Source organism: Vicia villosa, unplaced genomic scaffold, assembly GCF_029867415.1.
Source record: "Vicia villosa cultivar HV-30 ecotype Madison, WI unplaced genomic scaffold, Vvil1.0 ctg.005868F_1_1, whole genome shotgun sequence".
Lineage (NCBI taxonomy): Eukaryota > Viridiplantae > Streptophyta > Magnoliopsida > Fabales > Fabaceae > Vicia > Vicia villosa.
Genome location: NW_026706691.1, coordinates 12,244 through 38,611, shown reverse-complemented (window position 1 = coordinate 38,611; position 26,368 = coordinate 12,244). Strand labels below are relative to the sequence as shown.

The following is a 26,368-nucleotide window of genomic DNA, read 5'->3' as shown; positions in this document are numbered from 1 at the left end:
CTCCACGTGGGTAACGTGCAGGTAATCCAGATGAGTAGCTGTTTCCGCTTATAGTCGAGTTTTGGGTGTCATTGCTCTGATACGTAACACTTGAGGGAAATGAACACTTGCTTGATGTTTTTATTTGTTTATTGAACCTTATGATGTATTTGAGGAGTTGTTTGTATTGTTGCTTTTTATGATTCAAAAGATGTTATGTCTTAATCGTTGAATCATTGTGAATCTGTTGCATGTTGAACCTAAGTTTGGATTATGCTATGAATACTATATTATTCATAAGTTGAGATATATGTTATGAGTTTTGTTCACTCCAATCCTGATAGTGTTATGTATCAGTTTGAAAAGCATGACAGGTTTATATTTATGTTGAATGTGTGACATCCTGATTCTGTTGAGAATTTTTATACTCTGATATTTTCCGCATAAACGCTTGGGGTAGATTTGGGGTGTTACATTAGTGGTATCAGAGCAGGTCGGTCTTGTCCGGCCAAGTGTCGAGTCGTAGTGTAGTCTAACAATCGTGTATTGTTGTTTGTGCTAAATTGTTTTTGTGTTGTAGTGACGCTATGGCTGGGAGGAATGATGCTGCGATAGCTGCTGCTTTGGAAGCGATGGCTCAGGCTATGCAGAACCAACCGAATGCTGACGAGAATGCTGGATCTCGTAGTTTGGCGACATTCCAAAGGGAGAATCCGCCGGTGTTCAAGGGTACGCATGACCCTGATGGTGCTCTTGATTGGTTGAAGGAGCTCGAGCGAATCTTCCGTGTTATGGATTGCACTCCTGCTCAGAAGGTCAGATATGGCACTCATATGCTAGCTAAGGAAGCTGATGATTGGTGGTTGGAGACGCTTGCTAGGTTGGAGTTTTCAGGTGAGGAAGTCACTTGGAATGTGTTCCGTAGGGAATTTTTGAGGAAGTACTATCCTGAAGATGTTCGGGGTAAGAAAGAGATAGAATTCCTAGAGTTGACGCAAGGGAACAAGTCCGTGACCGAGTATGCTGCCAAGTTCACTGAGTTGATTAAGTTCTATCCTCACTTTGATGGCGAAGGTTCTGAATTTTCTAAGTGCATCAAGTTTCAGAATGGGTTACGCTCGGATATCAAGAAGGCTGTTGGGTACCAAAAGATCCGTTTGTTTTCTGATTTGGTTGACAGTTGTAGGATCTTTGAGGAAGATAGTAATGCTCATCACAAGATGGTTAGTGATAGAAGGGGCAAGAATCAACAAAGCCGTGGGAAACCGTATGATGCCGGTAAAGGGAAACAAAGAGTTATTCATGGTCAGAGGTCTAGTGGGAGAGATGCTCCTGCTAGGATTGTATGCTTCAAGTGTGGTCAACCTGGTCATAAGAGCAATGCTTGTACTGCTGATGCGAGGAAGTGTTTTAGATGTGGTAAGATGGGACATGCAATGTCTGATTGCAAGCATAAGGACATGGTATGTTTCACGTGTGGCGAAGAGGGACACATTGGTAGCCAGTGTCCAAAGAAGAAGGCACAATCCGGTGGAAAGGTGTTTGCTTTAGCTGGGACTCCTACAACTAGTGGAGACCGACTCATCAGAGGTATATGTTTCATTAATAGTACTCCTTTAATCACTATTATTGATACTGGTGCTACTCATTGTTTTATTGCTTCTGATTGTGTTGAAAGATTGGGTCTTATGTTGTCTTCCATGAATGGAGAGATGGTTGTCGATCTTCCAGCTAAGGGATCGGTGACTACTTCTCTGATGTGTTCAAAGTGTCCTTTGTCGATCTTCGACAAAGACTTTGTTGTTGACTTGATTTGTTTGCCGTTGAGTGGATTAGATGTGATCTTGGGTATGAATTGGTTAGAGTATAACTATGTTCATATCAACTGTTTTAACAAGTCCTTGAGGTTTTCTTCTCCCGAGGAAGAAGAAGTTGGTTTGTTGACTGGTAAGCAGTTGAGGCAATTGATGCAAGACGAAGCACAAATGTTCTCGTTGATGGCGTCATTGTCTTTTGAGAATCAAGTTAGAATTGACGAGTTAAAGGTGGTGCGAGAATTTCCTGATGTGTTTCCTGATGAAATTCCTGATGTACCTCCAGAAAGAGAAGTTGAGTTTGCGATTGATCTTGTACCTGGTACCAGACCTGTTTCTATGGCACCGTACAGGATGTCTGCATCTGAGTTATCTGAATTGAAGAAGCAATTAGAAGAGTTGCTTGAGAAAAAGTTTGTAAGGCCAAGTGTATCGCCGTGGGGAGCGCCCGTGTTGTTAGTAAAGAAGAAAGATGGAAGTATAAGACTTTGTGTTGATTATCGGCAATTGAATAAGGTGACGATAAAGAACAAATATCCACTTCCAAGAATTGATGACTTGATGGATCAATTGGTGGGTGCTAGTGTGTTTTCTAAAATTGATTTGAGGTCCGGATATCACCAGATTAGAGTAAAAGAAGATGATATTCAGAAGACCGCGTTCAGGACTCGGTATGGACACTACGAGTATTCGGTGATGCTCTTCGGTGTTACTAATGCGCCGGGAGTATTCATGGAGTACATGAACCGTATTTTTCATACTTACTTGGATCGGTTTGTAGTGGTATTCATTGACGACATTCTGATTTACTCTAAATCTGAAGAAGAGCATGAAGAGCATCTGAGAATTGTGTTACAAGTTCTGAAAGAGAAGCAGTTGTATGCCAAGTTGTCTAAGTGTGAATTCTGGTTGCATGAAGTTAGTTTCCTTGGTCATGTCATTTCTGGTCATGGCATTGCCGTGGATCCTTCTAAAGTTGATGCTGTGTTACAATGGGAAGCTCCGAAATCAGCTACTGAGATTAGAAGCTTCTTGGGTTTAGCCGGATACTATAGACGGTTTATCGAAGGATTTTCTAAATTGGCACTTCCGTTGACAAGATTGACTTGCAAGGGAAAAGCTTTTGTGTGGGATATTCGATGCGAAGAAAGTTTCAATGAGTTGAAGAAGAGGTTGACGTCGGCTCCAGTTTTGACTTTGCCTAATCCAGGAGAGCCTTTCGTTGTGTACTGTGATGCTTGTCTGATGGGGTTAGGTGGTGTGCTTATGCAGAATGGTAAAGTGGTTGCTTATGCGTCTAGGCAGTTGAGAACTCATGAAAGGAATTATCCTACGCATGATCTAGAGTTGGCTGCAGTGGTCTTTGTGTTGAAAATTTGGAGGCATTATCTTTATGGTTCTAGATTTGAAGTGTTTAGTGACCATAAGAGTTTAAAGTACCTTTTTGATCAGAAAGAGTTGAATATGAGGCAGCGAAGGTGGTTAGAATTATTGAAGGATTATGATTTCGGTTTGAACTATCATCCCGGAAAAGCTAATGTTGTGGCCGATGCTTTAAGCCGAAAGACCTTGCATATGTCGGCTATGATGGCTAAGGAGTTGGAGTTGATTGAGCAGTTCCGAGATTTGAGCTTAGTTTGTGAAGTGACACCACATAGTGTTATGTTGGGAATGTTAAAGATTAACAATGACTTTCTCGACAATATCAAAGAGGCTCAGAAGCTAGATGTGAAGTTGGTGGATTTGATGGTAGGAACCGATCGAATTGAGAAGGATGATTTCAAGTTAGATGTGCATGGTGTGTTGAGATTCCGAGATCGTATTTGTATTCCTGATGATGAAGAGATTAAGAAAGTGATTCTTGAAGAGAGTCATAGAAGCAGTTTGAGTATTCATCCAGGAGCTACAAAGATGTATCAAGATTTGAAGAGTTTGTTTTGGTGGCCTGGTATGAAACGTGATGTGGCACAGTTTGTGTATGCTTGTTTGACTTGTCATAAGTCAAAGATTGAGCATCAGAAGCCTGCAGGGTTGATGCAACCGTTAGAAGTTCCAGAATGGAAATGGGATAGCATTTCAATGGACTTTGTGACGGGATTACCTAATACCTTGAGAGGATTTGATTCGATTTGGGTGATTGTTGATAGACTTACGAAGTCGGCACACTTTATACCTATTAACAACACATTCCCGATTGCGAAGTTAGCAGAGATATATGTCAGGGTGATTGTAAAGTTGCATGGTGTTCCTTTGTGTATTGTGTCGGATAGAGATCCGAGGTTTACTTCCGATTTCTGGAAGAGTTTGCAAGAGGCGTTGGGTTCTAAGTTGAGGTTGAGTACGGCGTATCATCCACAAACTGATGGTCAGACCGAGAGGACTATTCAGTCATTAGAGGATTTGTTGAGAGCATGTGTTCTTGAACAGGGAGGTTCATGGGATGCTTATCTTCCGTTGATTGAGTTCACTTACAATAACAGTTACCACACTAGTATTGGGATGGCACCTTTTGAGGCGTTGTATGGTCGGAGGTGTAGGACTCCGTTGTGTTGGCATGAATCGGGTGAGAGTGTGGTACTTGGACCCGAGATTGTTAGGGAGACTACTGAGAAAGTGAAGCTTATTCGAGATAAGATGAAAGCTTCTCAAAGTAGGCAGAAAAGTTACCATGACAAGAGGAGGAAAGATTTGGAATTCCAAGCTGGTGATCATGTATTTTTGAGAGTCACACCTGTGACTGGTGTTGGGCGAGCTCTGAAGTCTAAAAAGCTCACTCCTCGTTTTATTGGTCCGTATCAAATATCAGATCGAGTTGGGAGAGTTGCTTACCGTGTGGCGTTACCGCCAAATCTTGCTAATTTGCACGATGTGTTTCATGTGTCACAACTCCGAAAGTATGTTTCCGATCCGTCTCATGTGATTCAGATGGACGATGTGCAAGTGCGTGATAATCTCACAGTGGAGACGATGCCGGTGCGAATTGTGGATCGCGAGATGAAGGTTCTAAGAGGCAAGGAGATTGCATTGGTGAAAGTTGTTTGGTTAGGAGCTGCTGGAGAAAGCTTGACATGGGAATTAGACAGCAAGATGCGAGATTCCTATCCCGAGTTATTTGAATCAGGTAAATTTCTATTTTCGAGGACGAAAATATTCTAGTGGGGGAGAGTTGTAACGCCCGGAAAAATAATTATTTTTTTAATTTAGACATTTGTGATGTTTTCTGAAATTTTTGCGTTTTGGGGCGTTTTAGTCGGTATTAGTTCGGGATAGCGGATCGATATTTAATCGGAGATTTTAACATTTTTAGTATTATAAATATTAATGAGTTGATATTTAGCGTTTTGGGAATTTTCTGAGTAATTAAGTTTAGACCAGAAATGTGAGACACAGAGTATTCAGTCGGTATATTAAATAATAATATTTTATTTTAATGATATTTAAGTTGAAGTATTATTTTTTTTATTAAGAGTAGAATAAATTTTGAGTTTAATTAATGATATTTCTAAGTGTTAAGGGGTGTCTTTTGTTAGGCCCATTAGGTGGTGGTGGTCTCTTTTGCCATTTAAAATAAATAAAATAGAAACATAGATAGAGAGAAAGAGAGAACCGAAAAAAAAGTGAAAAAGAAAAGTAAAGAAAGGAGACTAGGGTTTGTGAAGAGGAGAAAGGGGATCCAAAAGTGTTGCTCTAAAGTGCAATTTTTTCTTCAATTTTCCATTGAAACTTCTTAGAGCTGCACTCAATCCAAGGTAAGGGGGATTCTTACTACCTAAATGGGAATATGATGGATTATATGTGGGTTTGGGGTATAAATTCTCACTGTGTTATGTTGAATTTATTTTCTGCTGTTTGAAATTGCAATTGATTTTTATAAGTCAGTGTTGTTGTCCATTGAAATGGGATTGTTATGTTGCTGTTAGTGAAATTGTGACGTCCGACAGCGAGAAGCTTATCATTTTCGTTTGTGATGTTCAGTATGCTGCAAATTGCTACTTTGTTCTTACTTTATCAATGGTCCTTAATATATATATATATATATATATATATATATATATATATATATATATATATATATATATATATATATATAATATAAATATATATTGGATAATATAGTGAAATGAATAATTATGAATTGAAAGTATAATTAGAAATAGTAGGATAAGAAGTGTGTAATAGTAGTAGTTATTGAACTAATAAAATGCAAAACAGTCCCGTTTGATCGAAATAGGCGAATTAAGTGGTATAATTAGTTGTCCGAAATTTGATGAAAATTTACGTGGTAGCTAAGTTTAATTAGTATATTAACATGGTGGTGTTAGTTTGTTGAAATTGTGATATTTTACTAATCGATCGAAATTGTGTTTGATTTGAATATCCTTTATAATTAAATGTTGGTTTTAGAATAGAAAATGAAATAGTAAATTAAAATTAATATAGTGTGATATTAATTGGTTGATTAAATTTAATAGTTGATTTAATTGCAACAAGTCTATTTAATTGGAATAAACTTGGACTTGGATTAATTATTCGGTTATCGGTAAATTACGATATTTTGAGAATTTGCCCGTAATTGCATTTTAGTTGAATATTTAGGTTGAGAATAATATATTGCTATGTCAATGATGTTGTTTTGATAATTAACGTTATCTCTAATTGAGTTAGATGTAAATTTGGAAGTTGTTTTGGCTTATTTGATATATTGGCATATTGCGATTATTTTGCGAATTGGCCGCAATTTGTGATTTTGTTTTGGATGCTTTTGTTGCGATTAATGTCGTGATTGCCAATATGATTATTTCGTGCATTCTTATGTGAATAGTTTCATAGTGTGAATCATAGCAAGTTTTGATTTTCTATATATAACGCTATGAATTGATAAGTTGTGTTGTGAGCCTTTGGCTAAAATGGAACGGTGTGATGTTGATATGTGACCGTGGTTGTGTTATTGATAAGTCGTTGTTTCGTTGTCGAATTGTGGTCGTTGTATATTTCCGCATAGCATAGCATAACATAAAGTTGAACGGTGTGATGTTGATATGTGACCGTGTTGAAGGCTTTGCCTTATGCCTCGGAATTACTGGCAATATTCTAAGTTGGGAGTTTTACTCCAATGGTACCACATGCATATGCATAGTTGAGTCGCATTCGAGTCTTTGTTAGTTGTTGTTGGTTGAAGTAGTTTTCTATGCATTGTGATGCTTATGTGTTGATTTGTTGAAGATGCCGATGTGTTGATATCAAGACTATTCCTTGATGATGTTCTTTGTGTTGTTTATGTTGATGTTGTGTGAAACGGTGATTCATTTATATTCCTTACCTAATATATGATTTATCATAATCCTATTTATATAGTTTGATATCTCACCCTTTCTGTTTGAATGTTGCCTCCACGTGGGTAACGTGCAGGTAATCCAGATGAGTAGCTGTTTCCGCTTATAGTCGAGTTTTGGGTGTCATTGCTCTGATACGTAACACTTGGGGGAAATGAACACTTGCTTGATGTTTTTATTTGTTTATTGAACCTTATGATGTATTTGAGGAGTTGTTTGTATTGTTGCTTTTTATGATTCAAAAGATGTTATGTCTTAATCGTTGAATCATTGTGAATCTGTTGCATGTTGAACCTAAGTTTGGATTATGCTATGAATACTATATTATTCATAAGTTGAGATATATGTTATGAGTTTTGTTCACTCCAATCCTGATAGTGTTATGTATCAGTTTGAAAAGCATGACAGGTTTATATTTATGTTGAATGTGTGACATCCTGATTCTGTTGAGAATTTTTATACTCTGATATTTTCCGCATAAACGCTTGGGGTAGATTTGGGGTGTTACATTAGCACCCGTAGACCCCGAGCTACAGATGCTCTGATTCCCTCTAAGGGATATGTATGAAGAGGATCGCGATGATCTTTGCGAGCATAATCAAACAAACACCTTAGGTCCCACCTATCTCACAAGAACCTCCACCACAAAGAATGAAATAAACAAAACAAAGAAACCTATAGAGTACTATAGATACGTTGGGTGCTAATACCTTCCCTTCGTATATCCAACCCTCTTACCAGGAATCTCTCCCCCACTTGTGCATTGCTTTTAGTTTTGGGGCTTTGCATCTGTTTTTAGGTTATTGCAGCTTTTTTCCTTTTCCTCCTAGGGAAACAATAAAAAGTTTGGTCGAAACAAAAGAAAAATCATTTTTTTGAGCACTCGAGCCCAAAGAAGGCATCAGGTGTCTCATCCCGAAAAAAGATACGATTTTTCCCCGCGACAATGGCGAATCCTGGAAAGGCTCACTGGCAAGCATTGAAGTGGATATTAAGGTACATAAATGGGTCTCTGAATAGAGTCTTAATTTATGGTGGAGCCTTGGGTGAAGATGGTAAAGCAGTAATCGAAGAATATGTCGACTCTGATTATGCAGGTTGTATGGATTCCAGGAAATCTATTTCTGGATATGTTTTCACTATGTTTGGCACAACAATTAGTTGGAAAGCAACACTTCAGAAGGTTGTTGCTCTATCAACCACTGAAGCAGAGTATATTGCATTAACTGAAGCTGTGAAAGAAGCATTGTGGCTTGAAGGTTTTGCGAAGGAGCTGAAACTTCAAGGTCGAGGTATCACTGTTAAATGTGATAGTCAAAGTGCAATACACCTGTCGAAGAATTCAGCCTATCATGAGCGAACTAAGCACATTGATGTGAGGCTGCATTTCGTCAGAGGAGTAATCGAGCGTGGAGAAGTCCAAGTGCTGAAGGTTTCGACTGAAGACAATGTTGCTGATATGATCACCAAGACATTACCGAGTTGCATGTTTTTCCACTGTATGCAGTTGCTAAAGCTGCATGAAGAAAGCTAGTTTGTTCCCTTGATGTTGTAGAGTTAGATTCAAGGTGGAGATTTGTGAGATATTGGATCGAACTCTAGTATGGCCGAAGGGTAGCTTCTTGGTTCGACAGGGTTAAGCATGAAGTCGAAGGTTGTTCACATGCTTGTGTCGAAGATGCTAGGGTTGTTAGCATGTTAAATTAGGTTTTAGTGTTTAAACCCTAATTTGTTAAGTTAGCTTGTTTATTAAGTTGGCTTGTGTAATGGGCCTTGTGGAAAAAGCCCATTAGTTAGTATGTTAGGTTTTATTATAAATAGCATACTAGTCTCTCATCATTGCTAAGCTGCAAATCCTAATTTAGGGTGAGAGAGGTTATTTGTTATTCTTGTAAACTTGTAATCTTGTTTTAAAAGAAAGTGAAAGAATAACGGTTATAACCAATTATTGTGTTCCTCTTCTTCCTTGTCCTTTATTCTTCCCTTGGTTTATACTTTGTTCTTGACATCGTTTTTCACAACAATTATTCTAAAAAATTATTGTTTCATGTTTTTAAGGGTTGATCCATTTTTCACATGCCATCCCATACAATATATTAAACTTTAACTCTCTAACCCTTACTCCCATTATTTTCTATTATTTACTTTTTTATTTCTGCTGCCATTTACTCTTAAAGAATATACATACACAATTCTAAGCTTAATTGAGAAAAATATTAAAGTAATCATGAACTTTGAATACCACAATTCACCCCCTTCTTGTGCTTGAAGTCAATTGAACAACATTTTTTTATCTCATAATAATTGTAAAATTATTCTAAAAAATTATTGTTTCATGTTTTTAAGGGTTGATCCATTTTTCACATGCCATCCCATACAATATACTAAACTTTAACGAAAATTGAATCTATCTCAAAAATAGCTTATATTTAATTGGTTTATTATTTAAGAATTAGGGAAGGAAGGAGGGAGAGAGAGAGAGAGAGAGAGAGAGAGAGAGAGAGAGAGATGATAAAATCAAAATTACATTAAAAAAGAATCATATTTTTTTTACACATGTGTGCACCAAAATAAACAGACAAATGGGCACGGGAGTATGAGAGAGAGAGAGAGAGAGAGAGAGAGAGAGAGAGAGAGAGAGAGAGGGAACGATGAAGAGAAAGAAACAGATGAATTTCCATTTTAATAATATCTCAGTAGTTTTATTTTTAATAATAGTACCTAAATAATATTATTTTAAAATGACATATGTGAAATACATCATAAAAAAGACATACATGCGTTTACACAATAAAAAAAATTGGACAGTCAGGCACGTGCCCGTATGGAAGTTAGTTTGTAGGAATCGCATAATCAAAATGGTTTACTCAATTCAAAGGCAAAATGAATAGATTCATGTATAGAATAAACTGATTCAAAATGTAAAAATTAATTGATTCATCTTGGCTTTGATCCTATTCATTTTCCATCATTTAAATTGATTCATTGGACTTTAGAATGAGTTATTTAATTTATTTTTAGCTCATTTCGTGTATTATCTCACACACACACACACACACACACATATATATATATATATATATATATATATATATATATATATATATATATATATATATATATATATATTATTTTCATTTCATAAATTTAAAACTTGATGAGAAAACTCTTATCAAGAGAGCAAAATCAAAGCTTTTTGTGAGAAAAAACTACAAATTTCTTTCTCTCTCAAATATTCTTCGTCATCTTTTTTATGGAGACTTATCATGTTATTAGGGTGTATGATAAGGGATTTTCAGAAGCCATCGGTGCTCTAATTACGAATTTAGGAGTGTGTGTGTGTGTGTGTGTGTGTGTGTGTGTGTGTGTGTGTGTGTGTGTGTGTATTTGCTAGCAGGTGATTGATCTTGAGAAAATTCAAGAGGTGAATTTTGTTAAAGAAAAAGAGAAGGGATCTTTTCTCCATAGGTGTGAAGCTCAGTTTTGTGCATCAGTCAACCTGTTGAAAAAGAAGTACTCAAGGATTGAAATTTGGGATCGAGTGAAGATCAATAAGTTGTCAAGGTTGAAATAAATAACTCAAGGTTTGAAGCTTGGGATTGAATAAAGATTAGTGAGCATTCAAAGTGAAAAATTGTCAAAGGTTGAGAGATAGTAATCGAGTGAGGATCACAAGTGGTTGAGGAGCTCGTTACGCATAAGATCAATTGATAAGAAAGAAGAAGATAAATGGGATTGTTATAGTTTATCGTTGTTTTAATTGAATTGTTGTAGCTGAAACCTAAATCAACGAATATAGAGGAAGAAAAAATTTTCGATGGTTCACCATTAAAGACTGGGTTAGGTGCTTACGAAGACGATAACATCGAACCAATATAAATCTTGGTGCACTCTTTCCTTCTCTCTCTCTCTCTCTCTCTCTCTCTCTCTCTCTCCCCCTCTCTCTCGTTTATATTTCTTGATGCTTGCGTTAGTTGTTAGATTTATCATTTATCTAGAATTTATGCTTCATAGGTTTATTGCACACCTCATTTTATAATTTTTACAAACCTCGTATAAACTCTGTGTGTTATGATAGATAGAGTTTTTTTTAACTGCTACGTATATTTTGATACCATTGTAAATTGTTTTGAAAATATGTTATTTATTAACACTTATTCAAATAATTTTTAGTGATTACAATTCACCCCTATTGTGTTTTAAGTCACTTGTTCAACAACTATTTATAATATTTGGGTAAATAAATCTATTCTTTGGGATTTTTGAGATTGCGTCAAGACTTCAAGTAAATTTTTATAAGAGTAGTTTGATATGGATTAATGTTGATTCTAATTTTTAGATTATGGGGGAAGGGTTTGGGCATTTACATAAAAATCTCTCCTATTTAAGTACCTAAGGCTCCATATTGGATCTATCCCCCTGTCACAAAGTTACTTGGAGAATGTTAGTTAACTCTATCTCGAAAAGACTTGAGTCGTTAGGAAACAAGTACATTAGCTTAGGTGATAGAGTAGTCTTGTTAACTTTGTTTTTAACTTTATACCCATATTATTTCTTTCCTTCTTTTAAATTCATATTAAAATTTGGAAGATTATGGAAATCTCTATAGGCATTTTCTTTTGAGAGGGACCATTGGAAAATATGTGATTACTAGGGCTCTTTGGTCGAAGTTTTTGTAGATATATGTGCTTGCAAGTATGAAGATGATGATCCTGGTGCTGACAATCTACTTGATATTTTGATGAAGATAATGCCAATGAATGCTAAAGTCAATGGTGATATCTTTCCAACTATTTGATGATGGTGATTAACTTGAGATATCAGAAGCCTTATCAAGAACAAGATTCAAGGTCCTAGTAAAGTAATTATATGAGCGGTACATCTAGGAAAGAAACTTGAAAGTTTAAGAGTTGTGAAAGACATGAAGTGTGAAAACTCGTCTGGTTATGTGTGTCTTAGTGACTAGAGTCTTGTGAAAGTTGGAGAGTAACTCCTAATATACATAGAAAAGTCAGACACACACTTAAAATACTTGTAAGGCCTCTCTTTGCTTAACAACGCCGCCTAGAAATGTTTTTAAAGACCTAGCCAATTGATTATGGATATGTCTACTTGATTAAAGGAATTTATTAAAATGTCTTATCAATTAGATTATATGCCTAATTGATTAGATGATGTCTAATGGAGTCTATAATTGGTTATGACGGTCTCTTAGCTAGGGCTCCGATCTTCTTCTCCGGTGGCTCACCATATCGGAGTTCTTCAACTTACCTAGAAATAAAAAGGACGACCACCGGTCCACTCAGTTTCACGCTCTGGGTTCAAATCCGAGCTCAATTTTCATTTTTGATCCTTCTAACATCAAAACCGAGTGCAATCACCAAACCCTAAACTCATCGGAATCTCATGGAAATGAAAACTAAACGGCTTAATCCACTCATTCTCATGCGTAGAACACAAATAAAGCATTCAGACTTAACACCACACACATCTCAACATTGAATTAAAACATTTATCCTGCAAGAATCAAGATGCAAAAACATCCACAAAAAACATTTGGACAATGCCTAGCCTCCCAGTGGTAGGAGCTCACAGATGCAGTAAATGCCTTAACATGTTAACTATTATGCCAAGAGAGATTAAAAAATTTACCTGGTGCATATTGAATCAAAATTTGTAAAGAAAACTCTACACTTTGAGATTGAACTTGGATCTTGAAGATGGTGATGAATTGTTTCATAACTAGCACAAATATATAAACTCAAAGATTGTATGTATGTTGAAAAAGGAAATTGTTCCTTGCTTGAGAGTTCAAAGCACACGATGGTGTGTTCATTGTGATGGTGATGAATTGAACCTGGATCTTGAAGATGGTGATGAATTGTTTCGTAACTAGCACAAATATATGAGAAATAAATTCAAAGATTGTATGTATGTTAAAAAAGGAAATCGTTCCTTGCTTGAGAGTTCAAAGCACACGATGGTGGTGTTGATTGTGATGCTGAGTGTTAAAGAAAAGATGATAATGGTGATGATGATTCAATGGAGAGAATGTAGATAATGGTGAAGGTTGATGATAATGGTTGAAACTGTTATGGCAGTTGAAAATCGTTAGAGTTTGTTGAGAGTGGAGGTGAAAGGGTGAAGATTGAGAGAGAAGAAAGATGAGAGGGTTTTGATTTTGAAACTGAGAAAAAAAATGAAGCCTTCCCTCAAGTGTGGAGCTGAGCTTTTGTTTTATATTGAGGCTGCATGTAGAGTTGTGGTGAGGTTATGCATAGCTTATAACTCTCACCAAACTTAATGAGAAAGGAGTTGAACTTATAGTAAGCTTTCCTCGTGCTTTTTTCGTTTCAGAAGGCTGCATGGCTTGTTATGGTAACGCTGATGAGCTATATGTCTTGCACGGATGTCCTGCTGCAAGAGTTGTGTTGACGTATCGTTCCTAACCATCATGCCCACAATGCCTTCTTTGAATGCACATAACTTCAACCATGGGCCATTGTTTGCCTTAATGTTGGGATCAGTGTAAAGAGGGCATGGAGAGGAATAATGTTGGTGTTGACAAGTTGTTGAAATAATGTCTTTATGTGCATGAAAAATGGCATGGGATTATGTGATTCAAATATGGCTGCACACGCAGGCATCCTCGGGTCATGACTTGCTTTGTTACCAATTGTGAGCCACTGACTTTGTGTATTTCTAAATCCTCACTCAATTTCCCAAATGATCTGTTCTTGACCTCATTGTAAATATAACATGTAGTGGAGCAAGATTGTTGTTGGATTTGAGTTGAAAAGATAATTGAAACACCTTCAAAGATCACCATGAAAGTAGCTTTGCAAGTGTTTGATATGTTTGATGAAAATCTGCCTAGCATTTACTACAATTTTAACCACCTTGAATCCTCAACTTCTTGATCTTCTAACTTGTGATCCAAGCCTCTAATGAAAATAATTATAACTACAAAGTTGTAGATCTCCATGAGTAGAACAACTTTGCTCTTGAACTTGTCTCAAAATAATGCCTTAATCCACGTGTTAGCTAGCTCTGAAGTCAGATGCCCAACCATCTTTAAAACCTAAAAAATTCTTCTAAGTCCAAACTTTCCTCTTATGGAAATTCCTATTTCAACTACAATCCATTTTTGGTAATTTTTTATTAAATCTTGATTTTAATGTTTTCATGAAATTTTCATGACCAAATTTCACCAAAAATCCACGAAATGCATGTTGACTCTGATTTTGACCAAATCACCAAAAAGTCAACTGTTGACTTTTGGTCCCATATGAATTTCTTGATCAATAAGCTTCCAATTTGACTTCATTCAATGAGCAATAAATGAAATCAACTGAGTGGCGCATAATGGACCCCATGATACCTCATGACATCTCTAGGCTCCTGATTATAAATTTGACCAAAAAGTCAACTGAGTTGACTTTGGGTCAAAAATTCCAATTTTGAGGACCAGATGGCTTCGAAGCATATAATTTTAAATCAAAGACCATGAATGTGATGATTGTGAAACCCTAATTCCTGAGGGATCATGGTGAAGGTAGGGTGACCAGTGAAACCTCAGCTCTTCCACTTCTAATCAAGAATTCTTTCAAGAACAGCTCCTTTCTTGTCAACTTCTTTGAGAAGTAACTATGTTATGGATGCATGCGTTGAGTTATGACCTAAATGGAGTGTGTATATGAATATGATGCAAAACCTTTCCCGATTAAAAATGGGATGGCAAATTTTGGGGTGCAACATTCAATAATTAGATTTATTTGACTATCTAATTAGGTTAAATTTAAATAAAATATTCTCTTGTGGAGTTGATTTGGAGTAACGAATCTCAACTGTATCTCCATAATTTTTGGACGAAATCAAATCAAATAACCAAAGGAGAAAAGCCTAAAATTGATTGATATTTAAAGGACTCCCTCCATGCCTTGAAGATCACAAGATTTGAGTATTATTTTATACTGATATTTTTATTTGTCACTTGAACACCACAATATTACTTCAGTCACTTGGCATCGTAGTTGGTTTGTGTAGTTGAGTTGTAATTCAACATTGATCACCTTGATTATAATGTAGATACTTGGGATTAGTGATTGAGAGAAAGTGAGAAGGGGCTTTTCATATTTAAGGGGAAACCTAAATAGAAATACATTAAGGGTAGAACTAAGAAGAGGGGGATTTAATAAAAGGCTTGTTCATCTAAGACACTTTGTATTAATTCTATTAAAGAGTAAATTTTCAAACCTCACACACTCTTTAAAATAATTTTTAACTTTCTCTCACATATTTTTAGTTGTAGTGATTCAAGAAAGTTCTTGTGTGTAGTGAGAATTTTTTGGTATTATAGAAGTGTAATATTGTAAATTCTCCAAGGAATATTTTACCTTGGTTTAATAATATATCCATAAGAGATTGTTTATTTGGGTTAAAGCTAATCTTGATCAAAAGTTTTGATTTAGGGGATTAAGATTCTAAGTCACTGTTTCTGTTCATAAGCTCAACCTATTTAAAAGTTTACTTTGGTTTGAGATCACCCCTTCAAAATATCAACATGGATCGTGGTTATCTTGGAAAAAACCTCAGATTAATTCGTAATCTCGGCCCGATCAAAAGCTTTCTTTAGTCATGATAAGTCTGGTTTAAAATACCAGTGGTTTGTGGTTAACCTGGTCAAAACCTCAGTCCGGTTCGTGAGTTCAGCCTAGTTTAGAAGCTCATTTTGGTTCAAGATGAGTCTATACAAAATATATGTTTAGCTTAGGGACTAACCACTTCAAGTTGTTGTTTAAAACGAAGACTAACCGTTTGAAGGAAGACTAACCGCTTCTCTCAACTATTCGTTGTTTGGTTTGAAGTAAGGCTGAAACTTCATTTTTCCTTGTATAAGGGGGTTAGAGAGTTCAACTTACTAAAAAGATCTCAAAATTTAACGGATACTCTCATGATTAAATCTTGGGAACATGACTAAGTCTTCTTGACTAAACCTGTATAAATTTCCGGTGTCTCTCTTCGCTTAAACTTTTTATTTTCTATAATTTAAATTTCCTCTTCAAATTTCTAAAAACTTTTTAAAATATTTTTAAATTTTGAAAAATAATGTTAAATGTTTTTTAAATCATAGTTTTTTTAAAACCCACAATTCACATTCTCTTGTGTGTGGAGTCATGTATCCTATAAGGGGTATTATCGCCTAATTCCTGTTCAAGGACCAATCGTCTTAGGAGGAAGATGGCTTCCAACACACTTTCTAACAAGATATCTTTTTTAAACGCACCTCCATTATTTAATGGTTTAGGTTTGAATTGTGAAGATCTAGATTTAGAATTTTTATTCAAGGTATCAATTTAGAATCGTGGAAAACTTTAATCAACTATCCGTTTATCTCTTCTCATCAATTAATGGGGAAGTAGTAGATAAACCTGATTTCTTTTGGACCGTAGAGGGAAAAAAGAAATTTTGAAATTATTTCAAAATCAAGAAATTTCTAATAATGTCCCTTGATGATAGTAAACTTCTTTATGTTTATAATTGCAAAACTTCAAAGAAAACTAGGCGTCTACCCGCGCGATGCGCGGTTAAATTTTCTTAAATTATTATCCTTAAATATTAATTTAGAAAAATATCAACTATTTGTATTAATGTTAGTTTGTTGAATTTATTTTTATTTAAAGAAATTAACTATAAATTAATAGTTTACATTTTATAAATAATAATAATGATATATTTTTAATATAATTGAAAAAATTAAAATTCAAAGAGTTGTAGTTATTAAATTAATACTTAAAAATTGATATGTGTTTATATTAAGTAAATGCAATTAAATGGTTGATAGAGGAAAACATCGGGAAATGGAGGAGATAGATTGTTTTGTATGTTGCAAGGGGGTGTTGGTGTATCACTTTGTTAAACAATTATTATGTTAACCACAATCTCTATTTAGACATCATTCTTATTCAATATTTTATTTATTTTATTTTTGAATATTTCTTATTGCATAATCACAATCTCTATTTAGACATCATTCTTATTCAATATTTTAATTATTTAATTTTCAACATTGTTGCTCTTACTTATATACAAATATTTATCCTATCTATATGATTATTTTGTTAGCAAATTTAGAATAATTTAAAATAAAATATTATTCATGTAGCACAAACAAAACAAATGTCATGTGAGTAGATAGCTATAAAAACAATGGTTAATAGTAGTTTACCCCCTGTAATATGAGCGTGTTTTGATTTACCCCCCTACCGTTGCCAAAGGCAGCTTTTGGCAACAGTTTTTTTGAAAAAACCGTTGCCAAAGGGTAGGGAGGGGGCAAAAACAAAATTCGCTAATATTACAGGGGGGTGAATTACTATTAACCCTAAAAACAATAAATGCTAATGGTTAGATACTTGGATATTCTCAAATTCATCTAATGGAATAACTTCTACATCATTTGTTTAAAATCCATATTAATGTTATTGAAAAATATTTGATTTGCACTCATTCTTTTCAAACTAAACATTATAAATAGTCAAAAAGACTTGAGTATTATTGGATTAAGAAAATCTAAGATGCAATTACAATTAAATCAACAAATCTCTCAACTTTCAATTGACAGATTGATTCGGCGTGATATAAAAAAATTACAACCTTGTGTCATACCCCAAAATTTGCCCGATCAAATCCGCGTCTTTTAATTTATCAAGGGCCGAAATTAAGAGTCATGGGGTTTGACATTCCTATTGTCAAACTCACCCTCTTATAAAATATCCTGAGTTAAGATGAGGGTTAAGGTTAGAAGGTGCTTGAGCCCAGTCATTTAACCCATCTGTTCCATTTTCGAGATTCTTAGTCCGTTTCACAATTGATCATATGGCTTATGATTTTTTTGTTGGATTATTAATTTCAATATTTGGTTTAAATCATTTTATTATTATTAACTACTCTAATTTATAAATATTACTATTGTTAGGATTAATATTATTAGGATTATTGGTATTGATTTAAATATTAGTATTATTAGAATTTTATTCTTTTTATAATTATTAAGTTAATTGGGTAATAGGCCCATTAGGTATAGGAAAACCTAATTTAGCTAATATAAATAGGACTATTTCTAACAATTAGGGGAGGCCAATTTTCTAATCCGACACAAATTCACGGTACAACTTTCGTTAACAAATTCCTTACTTTCACGTACATTTTCTACCTCTCAACACACTACCTTTTTTTCTTTTCATGAGGCCACTTTAACAAACTTTGACACTGCATAATTCCCAAGTCTTGTACATATAGCAACAAACCATCACATATGCCTCAATTCCTCATGAATTTAAGATACTAACAGCTTCTAATCATATTTCCAGTGTAAAAAAAAAGTATAATTGAGACAGGGATTTTGGAAAAAGGACGTTGAAGCGGAAGAAGGAGGAGGGACGCGCATCATCTTCATCACGGTTCAGCCCAACACTCACATATGCGACAATTTTGTTATCTCCCGATTCTGTTCGTACGGGCATTTTGAATGCGTTTTGATTATGTAATCTTGTTTAGGATACTGTCGCGACGCTTTCTGTTCAGTTTAATTGGGATTTAAGTGCAGGTACAGGATTCCACCACTGTTGGGATTCGAAGCTCTGAATTGGGGTTTTCTAAACTAAATGGAATTAGACTGAACGGGAGATGCCATCGTGTTTGGACCATGATTTGGAGTCGACTTATGCTATTATATTCTGTGTATATACCGTGTTTTGTGAGGCAAATTTTTGCAGGGAAGAAAAAAGCGTATTGCAAATGAAGAAGAAGAACTACAGTGTTGTACACGTTTTCCTGTCCATCAATTAGCTTTTATATATTAGGCGATGCGTGCAATCCAGTAACACGTGAAGCATGTAGTACGACTGGTTGAGAGAAGGAGCGCGCGACCTCTGGGTGTGCGGATCGATTCCCAGCGGCCACGGTATTTTTTCAATTTCTTCTCTTACTCTTTGCTTTGAGATCCAATACGTATGGGCAGCGAAAGCTCACGGTGTGCCCTCGTAGCAAGACCATAGGATGATTTCAAAGCCAGATCCAAAGCACGTGAATGCGTAGGTGTATCATGGACGCCCAGAGGCTAATAACACAGGATTACAGCCCAGGTGTTATTATATATTTTTATTTATTTATTTAGTTATCTAGATTTACAATTAACCAATTATATTTAATTTAACTTATTTATTTAATTAGGTTTAGAATAATAAAAATAGGATTAGACTAATAATTAACATTAGGATTTATTTTCCCGATAATGTCGATTATTCGACTTAATTAATTTTAAATAATTTTAATTATTAAAAACCACAATAAAAACCTAGAGAGGTTTATGACTATTAGGGTCTGCCCGATCCCATTGCCTATTTGGCGAAACGTTAATTCTTGAATAATTCTCTCCTCGACCCGACTAAATCTATTAGTCGCATTAGACGAGAGATAAAAATATATAATTAAAACACATTTAATTTGCTGCCCGCGACGATCGAATCTATCGATCTGAGTAACCAGCAATGACCCATTAATCCGTTAGCTATACTGATCAAATCTATTGATCATCGCATCTAACGGTGACATATCAAATCAGGGTTGTACGCCCAAACACAAATTCAAAACTACGATAGGCCACTCAAAAAGCCTTCAAAACAATTTCAAACCACAGATTCTAATTCAAAGGCGTACAACCTTGTGCCCGAACTACGTTGACTCTGATTCTCCATAAGGAGATACGTAGGCACTTGGATAACCAAGGCGAGTCCCCCTCCCTAAAATCTCAATTTTCCCCCTATTCACTTCCTTAGCTATAAAACCCAAATATTTTAGCCATAAACTGTTACCTTAGATTCAAAGCCAATAGGAAAGGGTCGAGGGTGCCTAACACCTTCCCTCGACCTGATTATAATAACTTATCCTGAATCTCATAACTGCGTAGGGTTTCCTATTCGCCCTTCAGAATAGGTGGCGACTCTAAAAGCTTAATTTTTAGGGCAGGTTGCTACAGCTGGCGACTCTGCTGGGGATACACTATAGGTGAATTATTATGCTCCTAAGGCTTGAGAGGGTTTAGGTTTAGGTTTGTGGCAAACGGTTTAGGTTTTGGCGAATCAATTAGGGTTTGGCGAATTTTTTTTAGGGTTTGGCTAATTTGCCAAAACTAGGGTTGTGAGTTAGGATTTAGGTTTTTTCTTTTTATTTAAGTATTTAATTTAATTTATTTCTTTATTTACGGTTTTATTTACAGTAATTATCTTTTACAGTAATTTTTAAATGTTTATTTAATTATTACTTGTTTTACTGTATTTTTTGAGATTATGAAACTGTTGTTAAACCTAAGCGTGGGAATTATAATAATGACCAGAGGGGAATTACATCGCCTACGAGTCTTGTTATAATTCCACTCAGAGTGGGTTGAATATCCGGAAAGGTCTGATACGAGGCTTGACCTTGTTGAGGGCTGGACTTGGTATTTGGCTGGTCTCTCTGGGAACCTACCCCTAGAACTCGAACCTCATGGATAAATGAGTTGTTCTAAAATCAAAAGAGACAAAAAGTCTCGGCGGCTACGAACGATCCCATGAGACCTTCTAGAACATACCAATGGGAAGGGTAGGCACCCTAAGCCGTTACGTCGAACCTATGAACCTAGGGCTTATGTGCTTATGTACTTATTATATATGCAATTTATATACTGCGAATGTATGGCATTCTTTATCTTTGCAGGTATTCCTACGCGTTCCCTGGCCCGCAGGGACTTTAATTCCAAGACCATGTCCTTCCCACGAAGGGCATCTACATTTATGCACGTTGATTGGCCTCCCGATGGCCATGAGACTTAGTGACTGTCATGAACAGTCACTCCGCGCCTGACTCTACGCACTCCCTAACCTGTAGGGAGTTTCCTTTTATATCTCTGTATTCTTACAACTACGTGTCCTTCCCACGAAGGACATCTTCGTTTACGCACGTCAATTGGCCTCTCGATGGCCATGCGATCCAGTGACTATTTTGAACAGTCACATGTGCTTACATCTACGAGTTCCCTAGCCTGTAGGGATTATATTTCTAAAAACGCATCCTTCATACGAAGGACATCTTTGTTAGCATACGTCAATTGGCCTCCCGATGGCCATGCGATTCGGTGACTATCTTGAACGGTCACTCAGTGCTTACTTCTACGTACTCCTTAGCCTATAAGGATTTTCTTTTACATCCATGTGTTTTCACAATGACACGTCCTTCTCTGAAGGACAACTTCATTAGCATGCGTTTGATTGGCCTCTCGATGGCTATGAGATCTAGTGACTGTCCTGAACGGTCACTCCATGCTTATTCCCGCGCACCCTCTAACTTGTAGGGTTTGGATTTCCATCTATACATCTTTCATCCCTAGCATGTAGGGATTTCACTTCATCCGATATCGTCCTTATATAGCTTGTGTTCCACATAGAGAACCTTCCCACCAAAGACAACCTCATTGGTACACGTTGATTGACCTCTCGATGGCCATGAGACTTGGTGATTGTCTTGAACAGTCACCAGCCGCTACCTTCTGCATATCCCCTAATCTAAGGGATCTCCATTGGCGTGTCGTAACATCTATCTCGCAAGAATTCCAATAGGGTCTAATGTCACCTCTAAGGCTATCCCTAGGAGTACATGTCACCTGTCTGCATTGCATACAAGGAGTTATGATACAAGGAGTCTTTCGCATACGCATGCATTTGCATTTTCATGCATTCATACATTTACATTTGCATCTTCACCCGTATCCACGCTTCCCGTGCTAGCCGATTTCCCGAGACTCAGAAAGAAAAAGGATCATAAACTATGGAGAAAGGAGGATAAACCATCAAGAACGAACTTGGTCACACAAGGAGAAAAAGGATGTCTTTTACCATGCCAGCCGCATGTCCACGCCTTGTCGTAACAGGATTGCAAATACAACAGAGGTTATCATCGAGCAAGGATTAGTTCAACAAAGAGTTCCCTCATAGATACACTCAAGATGTATCTAGTCATAAAGGGGTTCATCTTAGAACATATCAAACTTTCGAGGACGCTCTACGATAACTTGGGGGCAAGGATTAGTCCAACTGGGGCAAAATCCTGAACAAAAATGCATAACTACAGTGGAGGAAAGGCGACGTATGTTAACTCCACACCAAGGGGCAAAAGGGTCATAGGCTATCTTTATCAATCTACAAACCCTGGAGGTTGCGATGGTGTGATACTATCCTAAGGAAAAACAAAAGAGGTTCAGTCAAAGGAAACTCATGAAGTTCCGATACGACGAAAACCCACTGCTAACAATTTATTCCCGACAGGTTTGACGTGCCCAAGGAAAATTCGAGGTTACCCTTACTTCTATAAGACCATGAACTAAGGAGTAAAACAAGGTCAATGGATTTACAAAGGAGATTGTCCCTGAGATTAATAGGTGTTTATCATGTCAGAACTTCAACCCCTACGATCGCTAAGTGTCACGCAAGATAAAAGTTGTACCTTCGGATTAGCAATTCTAATGGGATGACCATGCAGGTTTTGGAGTCAATTCATTCGCTCACCACTACGACTTTCCAGTCACACACTCCTATTTTTAGGATTATTAATAAACTTAAGGGAGAATGACGAATACAAGTAACTGAGTCCAGCTAAACATATGCTTTCAAGGTAAGACCGAGCCGAGGATGTACATGCATTGTTTCAATTCCCAAACAGTGGAGATATAAGGATGTTAATCCCTCGTTACCCCCTCGAGCCAGGAGTTGGAGCTTGTTTATACTTTTCAAATAAACCTTGATTTTAACCAGGGACATGGGTAGATTTCAATTAATTCAATGGTGTATTTTGGTTGTCAAGAGAATCAACCAATGAAGCAAAGGATCCATCAAAGCAAAGGTTCAAACATATCTTCTTCCTCGCATTCATCCAATAATGAGGAAGCAATGGAGACAACATCTCCTTCCTCAATATATCATTCAAGATCGAGGAAGTATCAAAGTCAAAGCTTGCAAATCAATATAGCAGTCACAATATTCAAAATCCAAGGAGCATTCAAAAGAAAAGGAGAAAAGCGCCCGCTAAGTCAAAACGAAAAATTTCATAAAAGAAAGCAAAAATGACTTAATTTATGGCATCCCGATGGGTCAAATTCAAAAGAATTGGATCATGCAAAAATAAGGGATAGAAAAAAACAAAGGCGAAATACAAAGGATAATCTTGTGACTGCTAAACCATCAAAGCTTCTCATAAACGCTTGGATCTTTACAACATTTTTGTCATCAGTGCTTGGATCTCTACTAAGGCTTCTGCTCAACATCAAAACTGAAATGATTCTCTTGCAAACAAAGCGCAATCATTGGATTAGGTGAATTCTTAGGATTTGGAGAACATCAAGGAGAAAGGGGTGGGTTAAATAAATTTTGAGCCTTATATCCATTGTTTCTTAAAACCGTGAACCAGGCCAAGGTACAACATCTTAAAGTCCTAATTGAGGCAAGGTTAACCACGAAAGCATATTAAGCAGGATTTGTTATACTGACTCCTATGTTTGTTAAAACTACTTCTAATCACTACGCTTCTTCAAGCATTCATTTATAATCATCTAGTCCTAATTCATAACGGACTTCGATTTCAAAACATGCATACGCGTCGCATTGGAGTTACTTCTCAAAGAGTACAACGTCATCTACAAGTATACACTTAGCATCAAGGAGATCTCGAAATTGGTTTAATCAAAGGTGATCATTTCTGATAAAGACCCTGGAGTGGGGGGAACCACATTTAGGGGGTTCTCCTAAACAGGGGCAAAATTTCAAGGATCACAGGCGCATACAATCAAAAATCCTATTAACTAGGGGCATTCTTCCTAAGGTTCAATTGACTTGGGTCACATCTCGAAGTAATAACAATCAGGGGCATGTCAAACATGGGAAGAATTCAAATTCAAAAGGATAGAACACTATGGATAACCTTCCATATCCTGGAGATCAAGGGCATACCCTCCAATCTAAACATCGAAGCATCTAACAAGGATATTTCTCGGGACACTTCCCTCATGGCTTGGAGATCATAAGCATCCTTTTCCACTAATCATTGGGGCATTGGATATCAAATCCATAAGGTAAACAATTCAAAAGGTTAAAGGTGTGGAGAACCTCGAAAGGTTAAAGGCGTAGAGAACCTCAAAAGGTTAAAGGTGTGGAGTAATTCAAGGAGTCAAACTGGGGCAAGGCGCACAACAAAAGGGAAATGCGTTCTCACACTTTACAAACATCCGAGAAATCTTTCTCCTAACTACGATCTTCAAAACTCAAAAAATAGGGATTGGGAAATCGCGCTAGCATCCAACAACCATCCAACATCGGCGAGCTATATACGCTTTGTTATCAACAACCTATCATTGGGGCATCATGCAAATATACATAAGTCATGCATTACATACATTACACCACGCCTTTTTAGGTAGTCTTATAGAGGACATTATTTCGTTCAACTCATTACATCAATCAACATATACATGAGCATAAACATTATCACATACATCAAGACATCCGATTCAAAACTCTGGTGCTAAGCTATACTATCCACCTGCTTCCCGGTAACCTTACCGATGCCAGTAATCTTACTGAGACATTTTTCCAAATCACCTGATTGATGTTTCCGGTAACCTTGTCGGTGCCAGTAACCTTACTGAGACATTCTTCCCAATCACCTGATTGATGCGTTCCGGTAACCTTACCGATGCCAGTAACCTTGCTGAGACATTCTTCCCAATCGCCTGATTGATGCTTCCCGGTAACCTTACTGATGCCGGTAACCTTACTATGATAACAACCTCACGGAGATGTTCACCCAATCACCTGATTAATGCATCCCGGTAACCTTGCCGATGATAGCAACCTTGTTGTTCATTCACCCATAAACAATCTATGCATACACATGCGCATAAGCATTATCCACATTACCAAGCCAGCATAAGCATAGCCGAGGTATAGGTGCAAATATGGTTTAAACAAAGTTCAATGGGTTTAAGGAGATAAAATCTTGGGATTGCATCAGCATTAGCATACATACATACGCATTAGCATTAGCATATACATATCACAAAAAGCCCAATTTTTATTGGCAATCCAAACCATTTTAAAGTCCAGTTCTCATCCTGGCAAATCATTACAAAGTCCAGTTCTCGTCCTGGAAAACCATCAAATCCAATTCTCGTTTTGGTAGTCAGTTCCCGTCTGACTGTTACATTAAATCCAGTTCCCGTCTGGTAGTCAGTTCCCGTCTGACTGTTACATTAAATCCAATTCTCGTTTGGTAGTCAGTTCCTGTCTGACTGTTACATTAAATCCAGTTCCCGTCTGGTAGTCAGTTCCCGTCTGACTGTTACATCAAAATCCAATTCCAATTCAAACCATAACTTATTGCGTTAGTCCCTGAGCAGCAATAAGTTATGTCTTATCACATTAGTCCCTTGGCAGTGATATGGCACCGAGTCCTTTGGTACGTTAGTCCCTTGGCAGTAACCAAAACTCTATCCTATTCCAATTTCAATTTTCAATTTCAATCCCAACCATGACTTATTGCGTTAGTCCCTGAGCAGCAATAAGTTATGTCATATCACGTTAGTCCCTTGGCAGTGATCTCCTTTCAAATCTTCTCGACGATTCGTATCACATTAGTCCCTTGGCAGTGATATAGAGTTACGTCTCTTTGCAAAAATATGGATTTATTTTCCCTGTCTCTCAAACAGTTCTCCAAACAGGTGAATCTTTTTCATGCAGGTAAAGTTTGCTAGAACTATAGCAAATGATTCCTCTTATGCAGGTAAACTTGCCCGAACCAGGGCAAGTGACTCCAATTGGTGCAGGTGAAATTTGTCCGAACCAGGGCAAATGATCCTAAATAAGGCAGGTGAGTTTGCTACAAGCACGGCAAATGATCCTAAATGGTACGGGTGAGTTTGCTACAAGCATGGCAAATGATCCCAAATGGTGCAGGTGAGGTTGCTATAAGCATAGCAAATAATCCTATTGGTGCAGGTGAACTTGCTAGAACTATAGCAAGTGATCCTTTTGGGGTTCACAAACTACGGAAACTTACTAGAACTATAGTAAGTGGGATTCACAAACTACGAAAGCTTGCTAGCGCTATAGCAAGTCAACTATCTTCTACACAACAAACTGCGAGTCGTCGCCGTTAACA

At 36.7% G+C, this 26,368-nt stretch overlaps 1 protein-coding gene across 1 annotated transcript; it reads left to right on the top strand.

The window, feature by feature from the left end:
* The first annotated feature begins 506 nt into the window (after positions 1–506).
* LOC131642842 (uncharacterized) lies at positions 507–7,489 on the top strand. The gene is made up of 2 exons (XM_058913016.1): positions 507–1,569; positions 7,203–7,489. Exons 1-2 carry the CDS (start codon positions 567–569, stop codon positions 7,217–7,219), a joined length of 1,020 nt encoding a protein of 339 aa, XP_058768999.1. The 5' UTR covers positions 507–566; the 3' UTR covers positions 7,220–7,489.
* The last annotated feature ends 18,879 nt before the right edge of the window (positions 7,490–26,368 follow it).